This window comes from Natator depressus, chromosome 14, assembly GCF_965152275.1.
Source record: "Natator depressus isolate rNatDep1 chromosome 14, rNatDep2.hap1, whole genome shotgun sequence".
In the NCBI taxonomy this organism is placed as follows: Eukaryota; Metazoa; Chordata; order Testudines; family Cheloniidae; genus Natator; species Natator depressus.
In genome coordinates, this window is record NC_134247.1 from 1025099 (window position 1) to 1041730 (window position 16632).

The 16632-nt window shown below is 66.7% G+C and overlaps 2 protein-coding genes across 2 annotated transcripts; one reads left to right on the forward strand and one right to left on the reverse strand.

The window, feature by feature from the left end:
* Positions 1–842: 842 nt before the first annotated feature.
* TMEM235 (transmembrane protein 235) lies at positions 843–8531 on the forward strand. Its single transcript, XM_074971095.1, has 4 exons — positions 843–1029; positions 3697–3777; positions 4126–4263; positions 7689–8531. The coding sequence occupies exons 1-4, from the start codon at positions 843–845 to the stop codon at positions 7919–7921; spliced, it is 639 nt and encodes a 212-aa protein (XP_074827196.1). The 3' UTR covers positions 7922–8531.
* Positions 8532–8837: 306 nt separating this feature from the next.
* On the reverse strand, positions 8838–16133 carry LOC141998343 (uncharacterized). Its single transcript, XM_074971094.1, has 8 exons — positions 15985–16133; positions 14988–15142; positions 14159–14242; positions 13288–13376; positions 12007–12192; positions 11420–11557; positions 11022–11214; positions 8838–10549 (listed from the first exon to the last, which is right to left on the reverse strand). Exons 1-8 carry the CDS (start codon positions 16131–16133, stop codon positions 10242–10244), a joined length of 1302 nt encoding a protein of 433 aa, XP_074827195.1. The 3' UTR covers positions 8838–10241.
* Between the last annotated feature and the right edge of the window lie 499 nt (positions 16134–16632).

Below are 16632 nucleotides of genomic sequence, written 5' to 3' on the forward strand. Positions count from 1 at the left end.
GTTGGAGAACAAAGGAATCAGGTGACCTCCTGGCCCGGGACAGGGACAAAGCCCAGAGGAGGAGGGGCTGGAGGGAGTTTCAGTTTGGGGCTGGATGGGGACATGGGGTGAAGGGCAGACGTGGTTGTCTGGCTCACTGCCCCCCAAAATGGACCCAGCTGAGGGGTCCTGTTCTCTGTACCCCCAGCCCCAGGCCCTGGCAGGGGAAGCGGCTACTCGGGCTCTGCTCTGCCTCCCCGAGCTGCCAGAGGCTGCCGGGCGCTGCACAGCTCCAGCCCCTGGGGAGAGGGGCACCAAGGCCACTTTCTGCGGCTCTCCCGCTCCTCCAGGTCCGGCCCGGCCCGTGAACGGCAGGTGGGGGTTCGCGGCCAGCTCAGGGCCGGGGAGAGCAGCCCAGGCCCGATGCGGAGGGATGGGCACACGCTGGGCCCCGCAGTCCAGTGCCAGCCGCTGCAGGGCGCTCTGTGCCCTACGGCGGGGGGCGCCTGGCCGGACCCTGGAGGCTCCCGTGTCCACAGCACGTGCACCTTGCGCGGGGGCCGCTGAACCGGGGCCGAGGGGGTCGCAGCCCGCGGAGCCGAGCCGCGGGACCCTTTCCCACGGGGGTTGACAGCCTCCGAGCGGGCATCGGCTTCGGGGGTGCGAAGTGCTGGGCTCAGGCTGCCCCCCCTGCGCCCAGGGTCCGCGCCCGCCGGTCTGCACGGCCCGGCCCCAGCGCAGCGCCCCCGCCGGGGTGTCAGGCTCCCGGATGCCGGAGGGGGCGCACGGACCCCTGCTCCCCAGAGCGCCCGGGCGCTGCGGCCGGGGGCCGGGTGAGGAGCGGCGCGGCTGGTCGGGCGGGGATGGGGCTGGGGCGAGGCGCGCTGCCCGCGGGCGCCCTGTGTCTGGGCGCTGCGCTCAGCGGCACCCTCAGCTTCGGGCTCCTGGCCGCGGCCATCGGGTCGGACTATTGGTACCTGGTGCGGGTGGAACCGGCGCGGGACCCGGAGCCGCTCAGCTCCCACTCTGGGCTCTGGCGGGTCTGCGAAGGTAACGGGCGCCGGGACCCCGCCGTCGGCTCGGGCACCCCCACCCTGCCAGCCCCGGTTCCCCGCCGGGGCCCCGCATTTATCGGCGCTCCATCAGACTCCTCCCGGGCTCCCGCGCCTCCGGACGTTGAGGCAGCTGAGGGCCGGCGCTGCCGTGAGCTCCCCAGAAGCAGTGACCCTGACCCCCCCACCCCACAGCGTGCGCTCCCGGCACCCCGCGGCGTTCCGCCCCCGGGAGCGCTGGGTGTGAGCTGCGAACCTGCCTCGGGGCCGGCGCGCCTCGCCCTTCAGTGCCAGCTGGGCGGGGGGCCCTCGGCTTCTTCCCGGCCCCCTTGGCTCCCCGGCCCGGCTGTGAGCAGCTGCTCAGCACACAGGCGGGGAGCTGCCCGCGGCCCCCTCCCTGCGGCGCTCCCGCCTCCCCTGTCCGGGAAGCCCCCTGCCCAGGGGTGCAGAACGCGGTCCCCTGGGCTCGGCCCCCCTGGTTCCCATGCGCGCCTGCGGTCCGGGCTGGAAGACAGACGGGACCGGGGCCCTGCGGGGAGAGGTGAGGAGCTAACCGGGGCGCCTGGTTCTGGGGGCAGACCGGCAGGGCGCTGCCACAATGAGTACGGAGTGGGAGGGGGCTGAGAGCCACTGTATGGGACAGAGACCACGTCAAGCCAGGGGTGCTGCAGCGTTCCTGGTGCCAGCACCTGGGCGGATCGGGCAGGTGTGTGTGGGGGGGGGCAGCGCTCAGCCGGTCTCCCAGCGTCTCCTGCCCTGAGCCTGGCCCAGGAGACAGCAGCAGCTGGTTTAATTGCTGATAATTATCTGGGGAAGTCACTGGCCCCCCAGCCTTTCTGGGGCTTTGCTCCCCAGGAGTTCAGTCGCCAGCCTGGGACTGGAGCCTGGATTCTCTGCTCCCACCACAGGCCTTGGTGACCTTGGGCCCATCACTGTCCCGCACCTGGCACCACAGCCCTGTCCTGCTGCCCTGTGGTGACCGGAGGGCAGCTAAGCACTTGGCTAGCGGGGCTGAGCAGAGGGCCCCAGGAAGGGAAGTGACCAGCTGCTGCGGCCTTCCAGTTGTAATGTCCCTGTCCCTCCTGGGGGCATGGAACCTGGCAGGGGATGTGGGGAGGGGCTGTGCCCAGGGCAAGATGTCTCCTACCCTGGGCAGCTCCCACTGCTTGCCAGGATTGGGGGGTGGGGGCCGGCAGGAGCAGCCCCCACTGGTGAGGGGGGCTTGTTAGAACAGCCCCAAGGAGACAGCGCTTCGCTGTACTCTGGATCAGGGCTGCTGCTGCTGGTTCCCAGACCTTGCATTGCAATTACTTGTGTCTCATTACTGTCCCCAGAGCAGGCCTGTCACAGGGGCTGCTGCTGACTGGATCCTTTCCCTGTTCCCCAGGGCTCCTGTCAGTTTGCAGGGCGCTGTGCCCCCAGCCAGGCAGGTCAGAGGGCCCCTTCATGCTGCCTTTCATTCCAGTGGGCCACATGCCAGACCTCCCCACAGAGCCGAGGGGCATGTGCCTGGGATCTCGTTATTGGGCAGCTGCTTCTCAGGGGGTGTCAGAGGTTCATTAACGACTGTCCCATGTGGTGTTGCATCCAGTCACTGCTGCTCTGCCGGGTCCTGGCGGCTAGAGTTTCTGCTTCTCCATGTGCCACTTTAGTGTGCATGGGAGGCTGGAGCCTGACGCTAAATTCCCCAAACACACCTGCAGGTGCTGGCTTTGCACTGAGCTCTCCTGCAGGAGCCATCCACGGCAAAAGGGAACTACACTCTCATGCCTTGCCTAGGAGCTGTGCCCTGTCAGGGGAGTATGGCATCCAGGGATTGGCTGCATGAGGTCCCCATCTTCCTGTTCGCTCCTCCTGTGGCCATGCACAGAGCCCTGGCTTGGCCTCAGACAGGGCCTGTGGCTTTGGGACCAGAACTCCAGAACCCAGGCCTGCAGCTGCTCTCAGGGCATGGGGCAGACAGGAGCATCCCTTCCGCAGGGAGGGAATTCCGTATCTGCAGTGGGCAAGAGCCCTGCTTCGGGGCAGGAAGAGGAGGTGATGGCATGATTGGCATGTACAGCACTGCCCTGGGGAGTTCCCAGCCCTGCTGGGGCAGAGGTGGCCATGGGGATCCCAGAGAGAACGCCATGGGAGGGGGGTTCCTGCTGTCACAGGGGCAGGAAGGCTCCATAAAGGCTTCTGAGGAGTGGGTGGGTGCATGGGGCTCTCTGCATTTCAGAGGCTCCTCCAGAGAGAAGGGCGGTTGGCTAACACAGAACTAACAGCTGCAGGTCCACCCCCAGCCAGGTGCAGGAGGCCCCAGCTCCCACATCTGTACCCCAGCCCTGAGCTCCCTGCTGAGAGCTCTCACTGAGCTGAGCAATGCCACCCACATGGGGAGCTCTCTACTCACTAGTGAAATTGTCCCCTTAGTCCCAACGCCCATCCCTGGCTTGGCCCCCGGCAGATCCCCATGGATGTTGGGGTCCCTGACCTGGGGGCTGTAAATCCTCCATAGAGCTTCTCTCCTCACCCCTCCCCCACACCCCGCTTTCCAGAGTCATAGATTCGAGGCAGATGAAACCATTAGGATGGTCTCATCTGGCCTCCTGTATAACACAGGCCAGAGGACCCCCGTTATGTCCCGGCTGGGGGCTGGTTTATTTTCTCCTCTCCTTTCCAGGCAGGAATGTCTGCATCCCACTGATTGACCCATTTGGGAGCGAGAGCCAAGAGGTGCCCGCGTCACTGCAGCATCTTATCTGTGAGTCGCCCTGGCCCCCAGGAGGGAAGTTGTCCCGGGCTTGCTCACGGGGGGGAGGGGTGCCCAATGTGCTGCTCCACGGGGGGCTCTGCTCAGGACACCCACACTCAGGTGTCTCTGTGCTGGGTCCCTGCATTGGCTGCAGGAAGGGGAGCAGGACGGGGCTGTGCCGGGGCCAGTGCCCAGGGCAAGGCCAGTGCCCAGGGCAAGGCCTGGAACAGTTGAGGCTCATCCTTCCTGGTGGGCACAGTGCAGGGCAGAGACCTGTGTTACTGCCACTTCCGTCTGAGCAGCCTGAAGCCAGGGCATATGCGGCCTCCGGAGGCCATCTCACTGTGTCCTTGGCAGGCATGCACCGGGCCTTCGTGGTCATGCTGCCGCTCAGCCTCATCCTCCTCGTCCTCGGCTGGATCTGTGGCGTTGTCAGTTCCTTGGCACAAAGCCGCCAGCTGCTGCTCTTCACAGGCTCCTACTTGCTGCTGGGAGGTGAGTGCCTGCGGCCGGCGGGCGTGGGCAAGGCGGGGGGACGTGCAGGCCACACGCTCTCTCGGGGGCTCAGTCCCTGCAGGGAGCAGCCAGGGGCCCAGGTGCTGCGGAGTCACTGAGGCTGCGATGGGTTTTCAGCCGTCTCCCACTCTCGCACTCGCTGCTCAGGGGGCTCCACCGCGGGGTCCTGCCCAGCTCCAAGCCCTGCTGCCCCGCGCCGGCAGGGCCGGGTCCTGGTTTCACTAGCACAGGCGAAGCTGAAGGTGCTTGGACAGTACCCTGGATTTTCCCTTTGTGGCCCTGCCAGCTGGTGTGCCTCTGGCCCTGGGTTCTCTCCTTGCTGCTGCTGGGATGTGGGGCTGGGCACAGAGTTGCAATGCGGGGGGGGTTCCCTGAGCAGAGAGCTACAGACCCCTGCCCAATACAGGCCACCCTGGAGCCACACTGCCCCTGCCACTGACCCAAGGAAATGGCCGCAAAGTGACCCTGAGCTCACCGGGAGCTCAGTTCCCAGCCCATGGGTAACGGCAGGACCCCTGCAGCCCTGGGTGGGGGAGGGGCTCTGCCAGAGGTGGTGGCATGTTGCTCTTTACCCTGTTGTGGATCAGCAGCACCCCCTTTGCGCTAGGCGCTGTACAAATAGAACCAGAGTCCTGAGCACCGACTGGCTCCTGCTGGGGGGAGTTCAGGTTTTCAGCCTGAGCAGGAGAGAAGCATGCGGGCCCCCTGGTGGGAGAGGGTAGTTTGTGGGTCTCGCAGGATTGGCTTAGTAACCCCTCCTGTTCGCACTCATGCCTATCAGGGCTAAGCGACACCGGTGGGGCCAGTGTGGGGCCAGGGCCAGCTGCCGGGTTCTCTGCCAGTAGTTGGGGATGAGCTCTCGGGCTGCCCAGTCCTGCCCCCAGCTCTCACAGGGAGCTGCTGCCCAGCCTCTAAATTAAGCACATTTTTGGACTGTGATCTGAATTCTCCCTTGGACCCATCCTCGCACCTGCATCATGGCAGGAGAGGGAGGGGCACCTGCTGGCTGAGGGGAAGGTGGGGGTTTGGGGCTGGGACCCCCCTTTCCCTGCTGAGCCTCACCTGAGGGGACACGCAGAGACAGACCAGTGTGGGCCTCTGGTGCTCTGTTGCCCTGGCACTGGGGGGATGGAAACTGAGGGAGCCTGATGCAGGCAGAGAGCCTGGCACTGCCTGTCTCATCACCTTGGGGCAGGGCTGGCCTCTTCACCCCTCACCAGTAGGTGCTCTCTTTGGCCCTGGCCTGGGATGTCTGTGCCTCCCTGCCTATCCTTGGTCTCTCCCTCACCCCATGTGCCGTGCCCAGAGCCCTGTCTCGCTCCAGGCTGGCTGGGGGGCGGCTGTCCTGGCCAGGCCTGCTCCCCACTGGCTGCGTTTCAGCGCTGCCGGCCGGATTCTGCACTGGTCCTGGCCCCTCTGCGGCCAAAGGAGAGTGAATAACCGGGAAGCTTTTTGCTGTGACGGCAGCAATGTGCCAGGTATACAACCCAGGGCCGCGCCGTGAGCGGCGTCAGGCGAGAGTGCTGGGCGCGAGATTGCACGCTTGGTACCAGAGGCATGGTGCTAAGCCACCCTCTGTGGCTGCTCCCAGCCACGTGACCTGTGTGGGGGCAGCTCTCCCTGGGCCTGGCTGCTCTGCGCTCTCTAGGGACTGGACCCCATCAGGACCCCAGTGCAGGGAGCTCTGTAACGCTGCGGTTCCTCTGCTGGGAAATCTCCCCACCCCCTTCTTTCTTCTCCTTTGGCGGTGCTGTGCCGGGAGCAGTCAGGACTGCTGGCAAGGTGGGGGGGGGGGCTACTGGGCTGGGGAGCTGCCCCTCTGGGCCACACCAGAGCCTGGGGTGACTCTCTACTGTAGGTGCAGAGTCTCACTGTAACCCCCGGAAGCCAGATATCTCCCACTTCCCTTTGCTGAGCTCCTGTCGCTCAACAGACGTGCTTCGTAGCAATTCCTGCCTGACCCTGAACCTCAGCTGGGGCCGGGGGTGACCGGGTGTGTGTGTGTGGGGGGGCGCCCTGAGGACGGCCAGGGAATCTCTCCCATTTGTTACCAGCTCAGCTGTGACTGATTTGCTGCCAAGTGGCCAGAGAGGAGCAACTTAGGTGCCCCTTTGAGCATTATTAGAGATTCGCCCCATGGCCCGGTTCTTTGCCATGGGAGGCGTGTACCAGCTGCATTCCCTCCCTGGGCCTTTTGAATCCCACCTCAGCTCTTCCCAGTCCCGGGCTGGTCTCTGGAGCTTGCGATCACAGGGCCAGGCCGTGTGGCTGCCCCAGGCATCCCCACCCCTCGGGTGTGGCTGCACCATGGGAGAGCTCCTCACATGTCACCGAGGGGAGAGGCAAAGAGCTACCCGGGCACCATACTCAACGGAGCCAGGCGTTCTGGAGCTGGGCTGTTTGGGCCCCCCCAGCTGTCTCCCAGCTGGAAGGCTCAGTAATGGGCAACCCAGGGCAATGACTCCTCTCGTTCGTTCCCCAGCACGCGTCTGCCCCCATCGCTGGGGTAGCTGCACCAGTCTGTTACGGGGGGTTGCTCCCCCCGCAGCAGGGCAGGACTCCCCCTAGTGCAGACAAGAACAGAGGCTCCATCATGCACTCACCTCGGCTGAGCCCCCAGCTTCGCTGAGCCTGGCTGGCAGCAGCTGCACTGCAAAGCCACGTGCAAGGTGCTGCAGCCGCGCTGGTCCCCTGCGCCCCTGTGGGGTCCCCAGAACGTCCAGGCACGTATCCCGTGGCTCACTGTGCTGCAGAGAGCTGAGCTGCTCTGGGGTTCCCTCCCAGCGCATTGGGGGAGACCTTCCAGTGCTTCCGGGCACACAGGGACCCATACGAAGGGGCCGGAGTGGGGTAGCTGCAGCCTCTAGGCAGGTGGCTGGCTGCAATCCTAGGAGGGCTGCAGCGTGTGCCGGGGGCAGCGCTCAGGTCAGGAGGGTCTCAGCCAGCATTTCTCAGATGCAGCCACCAGCAGACTTTTCTGCAGACAAGACAGTCTCCTGGGCAGAGATGGGGGCCAGGTGGGGGCAAAGCAGCAGCCGCCAGCTGTTGCTCCTGGATGCGCCGCCTTGGTGTTTGCTGCGCTGCCAGCAGGGATCAGTGCCCTGCACCACACAGCCTCCCCGGGAGCTCTGGGCAGCGCCTCTGGAGACGTGGGGCTGGGTGTGTGGGGTGCTGAAGGAACCTGGAACTCCCAGGCAGCTGGTGAGTTCCCTGTCCACCTTCCTGAGGGCTTGGACAATGGTCAGAGTGGCCACCAGCAAGAGTCGGGGGCTGCACCGTGAGGCCCCCAAAACCGTTCCCAGTTGTGCTGCTGCCATGGCACCAGACTGGCCCAATCGCGGCTGTGGTGGACCTGGCCAGGGCCCCAGGCCAGCACCGAGCCCTGCCTTCTCTGCCTCTCGCAGGCCTGCTGACACTGTCGGGGATCAGCGTCTACATCAGCTACTCTGGGGCGGCCTTCGCCGAGACCGTCCGCACGTACAACCAGCAGGACTTTGACCACGTCCGCATCAGCTTTGGCTGGTCCATGGCACTGGCCTGGCTCTCCTTCAGCACTGAGGTGCTGGCCGGCTCCCTCCTCCTCCTCGCTGCCCGGCTCCTCAGCCTGCAGCAAGCCACACGCTCCGTGGCCATCTGAGCCGCAGGGAGATGGGCAGGGACACCCCAGCGCTCCGCCATCTGCAGCTTCTTTGGGACTGACCTTTCTGCCACCCCGTGCCCCACGCACCCAGCTGCAGGCCCCCTGCATTGCAGTCCCTGCTGCTGGGAGGGTAGTGGGCAGAGGCTAAAGCCCCACAGCAGCAGGCCCAGACTGACCCTCCACCCCCTGGTGCTGCTGGCTACAGCCTGGATTCCCTGAGTTCTTGGGACTGAGCCAGTGACTTGGGGATGGACCTGGCGGCCAGCTCCCCTCGATCCAATGGACCCTGGCTACGATGGAGGCCAGCCTGTTAGAGGGGGCCTACACCCTCCCCACACAGAGCCAGGCAGCTGCAGGGAGAACGATGGAGACAAGGTGAGAACACAGGGCCGCTGCACCATGCTCAGCCATGGCTCGTGGAAGACCTGGACAGCAGAGCACCCGTCAGAGCTGGGCCAAGCCTTGGGTGAAGGAAGCAGGGCCAACGGGCAGCCAGCCCCAGCCTGAGGCTTCTCTGCTTGCAGCCTGCCACAGCCCCCTGCTGCCAGGGCTGCCACTGCTTCAGCCGCCCTCCCACTGCCAGAGCATCTGGCCTCCTGTCCTCTGTCCAGCATGTCCCAATAAAAGGTTCCTCTCTGAGTCCATAGCTAGCACCTGTCTGTCCCTGGAGCCTCCCACCCCTCCCAGGCCCCAGGCTACCACAACCCCTGGGGGCTGAGAGAGCTGGAGGCCCAGCCTCTGCCTGCACGGCCTTGCAGCCACCCCTCTGCCCCAGGGGCTGCTGCAGCACTGCCTTGTCCCCAGGTGCTGGATCTCCCGGCCTGGGAAGGAGCAGGGCTGAGCACCACCCAGAACCCCTCTCTGTATGCCCCATCCCCTGCTGCAGCGCAGTGGCGTCTCTTGCTGAAGAAACTGAATTTCGGCAGCCACGGTGCAGTGCGCTCCTGACCAGCTGGGGCCCTGCACTAACATAGCCTTAGTAGACAAACCCCTAAGCCAGGCCAGGAGCTCGCTCTTTATTTAGCCATAGGGAAGTAGAGCAGCCTCCCCAAGGCTCCAGGCGCCCCGACATCAACCCACAACTGCAGCCAGCCCCAGGAAAGGGAGCATTCAACCAGGAACTGCAGAGACTCCATCGTAGGGTGCCCCAGCCCTGCCCCCTTACACCAGGGCTCTCTCAGCATGCCCCCCGGTGGGCTGCTTCATAGCACGTTCCAGGGGCCCAGTACCCGCATGGAGAATGCCCTGCCACCCCCCGCCCCGCGTATCACTCGGACCCAGCTGTGGCAGCACCGCATGGGCAGGGTCAATCCCTCAGGCGGGCCATTTAGGGCTTGTGGGTCATGACCAACACCTTAAACTCCAGCCAGAGCCCACAGGCAGGCTGCAGATCCGGGGGCATGGGGTCACGTGCGCCCAGGAGGCACAGCGGGATTCAGTGCCTGAAGGAAGCTGCCCAGCTGGCAGCTGAGGGGACTGGCTGTCAGCTCCAGCAACCAACGGGTGCAAACCTGCTGCGCCAGCAAAGGCACTGAGCAAAGCACGCTGCACCAGCGCTTCCAGCCCTGCATCCTCTACAGCAGACTCCAGAGCCTGGAGCCCAGCTGCCAGGCTCCAGGGCGTAGGTCCTCACACGTTCCCTGGGTGTAGCGGGCACCCAGGAATCCTAGAGCTGTTGGTCACGCTGCCCGGTGTGCAGGGCCCATAGCGCACATCCCTATGGGCAGGGATCCCGCGGCTCCCGGCCTTGCCCCAGGCCCCTGGGAAGCTGTCACACTAGATTGTGGGATACCTCCAGAGGCATTGTGGGAAGAGGGGCCAAGGCCCTGATTCAACTGGCAGCAGCTCTGCATCCACAGAGGTCTCTGGCAGCGTGGGGAAGGCCTGCTCCTGTGTTTGGAGCAGTGAGCAGCTTCTGGCTGGGCCGGTGAAGTGTAGACAGGTGAGCAGGAGGCTTAGGGGCAGTGCAGCCCGGCATGGCTCAGTCATCGGGCTGGGTAATGCAACCACACGGGCCATGCCCCGTTTAACTCCCACTGCCATGGCCCTGGCTGGCTCCATTCCCCGAGTGGGGCTGGCCCAGACAGGCAAGCCCCGGCTCCGCTGCACTGTGGCTGGAGCCGGCCACGTGGGCCGAGTGGCTGTGGTTCCCATGTGGGTGGCCGGCCAGTGGCATCCTGCTGGGCAGGAGGCGCTGGGCAGGCTGGGCCCCCAGCTCGCGCTGGGACGTTCGATCCTGGCTTGGCAGCCCTGGGCTCCGAAGGGCAGAGGCAGGGGCAGTCTCCTGTCTGGCCTGGGTGCACCCCTCCTGCCCGCTCTAGGGTGCAGCACCTCGCTCCCGCCTGCACTGCTCGGCCACAAATTTCAGCTTGTTGGCTGCCAGCTGGGTGTCCTGTGCGGAGACGTCACAGTGCCAGACAGCCCGCAGGGAGCACGCGGCCCACGGGAACAGCCGCACGCTGACAGCACGCCCTGTCTCAGCCACCTCCTCCTCGCTCACCGCCTGCATGCGCTCACACAGCTTCTCCGGGGACAGCCAGGGCACAGCCACCTTCACCAGCACCATGTTGGTCTCCACAGCCGAAGGGTCGACGGAGCAGATGGGCGAGCCAAGCTCCAAGACGCCTGGGGGTGAAGGACACATGCTGTTAGGCTGTGCCTGTACCAGTGCCAGGCTCACCCCAAACGGCACAGAGGGATTCTGCAGCCCCTGGGGTAAAACAGTGAGGGGCCCATCCCTCCTCTGCTCACAGGAGATGGGGCCGGGGGAGCTGCAGGGAAGGCACCAGGTTCCCCTTTTGACCCTCCTGGGAGCCCCTAGCTGGATCCCTTACCCTCCCAGGGCAGGCAAACTCCACAGTCTTTCTGTGCCCAAGCTGAGCTCCCAGGCCTGAGCCAGGCACGTGCTGAGGGACAAAGAGGAGGATGGGGCCAGGACACCAGGGTTATCCCTGACTGAACTGGGCCAACCTCAGCTTCCCCGAGCCAGGGGCAATGTGTCCTGGGCTCCTGCCCAGCAGGGTCCAGCCTACCCCCTCCCCCACCCATAGGCACAAAGCCCTTGGCCTCGCTTCTGGAGCAGGGCACCTGCAGGCACCTTGGGCGAAGCTGCGGGCGTTGCTGTGGTCTCTCTGCAGCGTCTCCTCCATGCGCTCCAGCCCTACGCGGGCAGCTGCCGCCAGCACCCCTGCCTGGCGCATCCCTCCACCAAGCAGCTTCCGCATGCGCCAGGCCTCTGCCACGAACTCTCTGCACCCAGCAACCAGCGCTCCGGCCGGGGCACCCAGCCCCTGCACTGCCAAGAGAGGAAGTCAGAGCCGGCCCCCGAGGGAACCACCCCGTGCCCCAAAGGGGCCTCCCACCCTGACTCCTGGGTATCTGCTGCCTGTCCCAGAGTGGGCTCCCCCGGGAGCTGCCTCATGCCCCTCCCAGCTGGCCCTGGGGACCTGCTCCATGGTGTGTCACCCTCCCTGCATCCCCCGTCTCCAGACGCACCTTGGAGAAGCAGAGGGAGACGGAGTCGCAGTGCTGGGTGATCTGAGCCGGGGCAATGCCTTGGGCCACAGCTGCGTTCATCAGCCGTGCCCCGTCCATGTGGATGTGCAGCCTGTAGCGGTCAGCAAGCAGGCGCACCTGGAGAGGAGAACGTGGTGAGGCCGGGGCCAGCGGAAGCAGCTGGATGCGGAGCCCCAGAGAGCTGCCAGAGGCTGGACTCAGGGCCCACGGCAAGGCTGTGGCTTTGTGTCGCCTGCTGCCCCACCCCGCCCTCAACACCCAGCCCAGCCACTCAGTCTCAGATAGGGCCCTGCCTTTGGGGCCGAGCACACGTGGGTGGCTGCATCCCCAGCCAGCGCACCCCTGTGATATGGGGCACAGAGGGCAGTTGGCCCAGCTGCTCTGAGTTAGCAGGCGGGGCAGGAGTTGGCTCTTGAACCACTAGACCAGGAGCCCAGGATGGCGCTTGGGGCTGAGGGCAGGGCCGGTGGTGCCGCCCAGCAGGAAGCTTCTCCTGCCAGCTACAGGAGGCAGGCAGCGGGACGGGCTGCGCTGAGAACAGCACACTCGTGGACTGTGAGACGCACCTCCCTGAGGTAGGCAAGGGGGAGCACCCGGCCCCCTGCAGAGTTGTGGGTGTTCTCCAGGCAGATGAGCACTGAGCGAGGGTGGTACTGGCTGCCATAACCCGCACGGACTGTCGACTCCAGCTCGTCGAGGTCCAAGGTGCCATCTGGCAGATCCTGCAGCACCTGGGAATGGACCCCAGCTACCTATGCCCGGGACAGCATGGTGAGTGTGGGCAGGCCCGAGGGCACCCAAAGCCACACTCTGTCCCAGCGAGCCATGTTCACCAGAGTGGAAAAGAAACATCTGACCATGGCTCACTTCCAAATATAACTCCAAGGTGTCCCCGCCCCACCCCTGCTCCAAACCTATCCTACCCCCACTACATCTCCATCCCACATCTCCCGCATCTGTCCCAGCCTAGGGTGTTCCCGGGATTCCTGTGCTCAGCCCTTGCACCCTGATGCTACCCGCAGTGTGGCCTTCTGCCATGGCCTGCGGCTGCTGAGCACGTCACCCGAGTGAGGGGTTGAGCCCTGGGTTTGCACAGAACCAGCCCCATGACCGCTCATTTAACAGCAAGCCAAGAAAAGCCGGAGCCTTGGTAAAGGCCTGAAGCACCAGAGGCCGAGGGGGTGGGGCAGGGGACAGCCAGGCACCCCGGGGCGGGGGAACACAGAGCTCCTCAGGCAAAGCCTGGCAGGGCATTCTTTCCCCCACGGTTGCTGCTGCGAGTGGCCACAGGGGGGCAGCAGCTGGCCAGGATTCACAGTCCTGCTGTGACCTGCCTGAGAACTTGGCCCAGTGCTGCCCCCCTGTGGCCCCGTCCCACACCCCCTCCACTAGAGACACCTGCCCCCCTCCATGTTAGAGCGATGGGGCAAGGGCAAGGCCTCTGGCCCCACACCAGGCCATCCGCGCACATGCAGACACCGGGACAGCAGCCACATGGGGATTTGTTTCTGAGATTCAGGCCCTGCTGGGGTTCTGACCCCGCTCTGTTCCCCTGCTCACGACAGACACAGTGTGTGTGCGTGGCCCTGCCCAGGCAGTGAGCGTACAAGACTCTCCCCAGCTGGGACCATGCAGAGGTGGGGGATGCTCCTCGTGCATCCCTTGGCCCTTCCCTCCATGCCAGGAGGGTTTGGGGCAGCGCTCCCCACCTGGGAATCCCAAACGGGATCAGAATCTGACCCACCCATTCCAGACCATCCAAAGCTGCCCTGAGGCGACAGGGCAGTGCCCTGGGGTTTCCTGAGCCGGAGGAGGGTGCCCAAGCCGGGCCCAAGCGCACCGCATACCTGAGCAACCCCTCCCTGTTCGAAGACGTGCAGATGGGCCTCCCTCCCGACGAGCAGCTGAGCCCCCCTGCACCGGCAATGGCACATCACTGGGACAAGAGAGGGCAGTGAAGGGGGATGGGTGGGGCCTTGGTAGACAGACTCGGGGGAGCACGTCAGGAGCAGTTCCAGGGGGCCGAGCCGTGTGGGGCACAAAGCAGCAGGGCTCTGGCCCCACAGACAGGCAGATTGTGGGCCCAGCAGGGGCTGCTTTGGCATTCCCCTTCACCAAGATGTGCCGTGTGCCTCCCTGTCTCCTGGGGAGCAGCTGCCACAAAAGCCAGCTGCTGACCGAGCCCCTGGGGCCAGGGACTGGCCACCCCATCGCTCAACCACAGGGGCACTTGAAACAGTCCCGGCTGCCCCTGAACAACTGGTGCTTGCCTTGCCCACCACAGCAGCCCCTGCTGCAACTGGCTGGGACGGGATTAGCTGGGAGCTTCCCCCCACCCCCCCGTCAGTGCTCCTGCCCTGCCCCCCACAGCACCCCCTGCTGGGACAGGCTGGGGTGGGAGTAGCTGGGGGCTCCCCCCCACCATCAGTGCTCCTGCCTGCCCCACCCCCCACAGCACCCCCTGCTGGGACAGGCTGGGGCGGGAGTAGCTGGGGGCTCCCCCCACAGTCAGGGCTCCTGCCTGCCCCGCCCCCCACAGCACCCCCTGCTGGGAGAGGCTGGGGCTGAAGCTTTACTTTGGCAGAGACACACTTCCCAGGCCCGTGGCAGCCAAGAGCCACTTGCCAAGCCGCTGTGCAGGGGGTGCTATGGAAGAGCCTGGCAGCTGGCTCGTAGCCAGCCAGCGCTGTGCTGGTCTGCCCACCCCACGGGACTCACCAGCAATGAGGTTTGCCATGGTCGACGTTGGCACAAACAAAGCCTCCTCCATTCCTAGGAGCTGGGCGGCCAAGTGCTGCAGCTCTGCATGGAAAGAGTCACAGGTGTGCGCGCGGGGGTGGGGGGGGTGGGTCATTAGCACTTGGGGCGGCATGCTAACAAGAGAACGTGCCAGCAACGTGCCCCTCACGGCAGCAACAAGTGGGGCAGCTCACAGAATCCGTGTGCCCTTTGGGGTGGGGGCAGCACAGGCACCGAGCAGGGGGTTCCTGTCACACTGGAGCCCTCCAGCTTGGCCGAGACCCACTGCATTGACCCCTGCTGCCCTGGCAGGTGATTTGCTCGGGGTTCAGTGGGTCCCTGCCCCAGCCCTGGCAGGAGAAGGGAGGGGCTGGGCACTCGTTCTGCTCATGACCAGACTTCGAAAGTGTACAAGGAAGCCCCTGCAGAAGCAGCATCTGCCCCCCCTGATGTGTGGGGGAGGGGGAGCCCGAGTTCACAGCCCCATGGGATCTGTTCCTGGAAGCTGATGCTCGGCCCCCTTGCCCTACACCCCTGCCCTCCCCCGGCCCCTCCTCTCCGTGCGGTTCCGCTCTGGGCTCCCCACAGCTGCTGCCACTGTGTTGTCCTGCTTGTGACCCACCCCGGCTACCTGCAGAGGGGAGGGCTGGCCCCACCCTGGGGCTGGGCACGTCTGTGGGAGCAGGGGTCTGCGGGGGGGGCCAGGGCAGCCCACTCTCTGGCTCTGCGTGGAGGTGTCTCAGTCATCGGGGCCCATCAGCGCCCAGGCAAGGGGCACGGTCACCACAGCGCTGCCCCCAGGCCTCACCATTGACCGTCGGGTCCTCCCCATAGTCGTCATCCCCCACCTCGGCCTGGGCCATGGCCTGTCTCATCTCCGCGCTGGGCCGGGTCACTGTGTCGCTGCGCAGATCCACCACATGGGGCTGGGCCCCCCAGCTGTGCGGGGCCAGCGGCGAGGGGCTGGGGTGGGAGAGCACAACCAGCTTGGAGAAGAATGGGCAGGCTAGGCAATGTCTGTGATGGCCTGGCTGGGCCAGCCCCCCCAGGCCTCCCCCCCTGCTCCCTCCTCCCCCGCACTCCTCTCCCCCTGGCCTCCCCCCCCGCACTCCTCTCCCCCTGCCCTCTCCCCCCCCCGCACTCCTCTCCCCCTGGCCTCCCCCCGCTCCCCTGCCCTCTCCCCCCTCCGCACTCCTCCCCCCCCGCACTCCTCTCCCCCTGGCCTCCCCCCCCGCTCCCTCCCCCCCCGCACTCCTCTCCCCCTGGCCTCCCCCCCCGCACTCCTCTCCCCCTGCCCTCTCCCCCCCCCGCACTCCTCTCCCCCTGGCCTCCCCCCGCTCCCCTGCCCTCTCCCCCCTCCGCACTCCTCCCCCCCCGCACTCCTCTCCCCCTGGCCTCCCCCCCCGCTCCCTCCCCCTGGCCTCCCCCCCCACTCCCTCCCCTCCCGCACTCCTCTCCCCCTGCTCCCTCCCCCCCCCACACTCCTCTCCCCCCCCGCACTCCTCCCCCCCTGCTCCCCTGCCCTCTCCCCCCCCCACTCCTCTCCCCTGCCCCCCCAGGCCTCTCCCCCTGGCCTCCCCCCTGCTCCCTCCCCCCCGCACTCCTCTCCCCCTGCCCTCTCCCCCCCTGCTCCCCTGCCCCCCCAGGCCTCCCCCCCGCACTCCTCTCCCCCTGGCCTCCCCCCCTGCTCCCTCCAGCCTCTCCCCCTCCACGCCCTCTCCCCTCGCCCCCCACCTCTCCCAAGCCTCTAATCCCCCGCCCCCCGGGCTTCTCCCCCCCACTGCGCCCAGCCCCCCCCCACGCACCCATCGGCCGGGCCGGGCCTGGCCGGGTCGGGGCCTCCCCCCTTGCAGGGACGCCCGGTCGCCCCGGTGCGCCGTGGGGCGGGGGGGGCTTGCAGAGCGAGCGCCCCCCCCCGCCCGGCGGCGCGACCCACGCGAAGCAGCCGCAGCATCGCCCCCCTACGCCCAGCTGGACTACAGGGCCCAGCATGCCTTGCGGCAGCGGTGCCGCCCCGTGCCGGCCGCAGGGCATCCTGGGAACCGCAGCCCCCTCCCGGCCGGGGCTGGAACCCAGCGCCCAGGGGGCGTGGCCGGGGGCGGGGTCTGCCGGGCGCCCCGCCCTCCCGGCTGGCTCTCCCCCCCTTACCCCCCCGCCTGGGGGCTCCCGGCCCCTCCGCTGTGGGGCTGCCCGAGGGGGTCGTAGCCCGGGGCGGCTCCGGGCGGAGCCCCCGGCGCGGGCGCAGAGCCTGGGAACGAGCGGACGTCCACGGTTAGGTGTCGTCGTAGGTCCCAAGCGCACTGGCTCCTGCAGAACCGGCCGGGGCCGTGCGGGGCAGCTCTGCCCGCCCCACCCGGGTCTCTGGGCCAGGCCTGCGGGCCGCCGCGGCATGCAGGTGCCTGGGGAGGCAGGTGGCGCCAGCCGGGCGAGGTTTCGAGCGGGCCTGAGGCAGC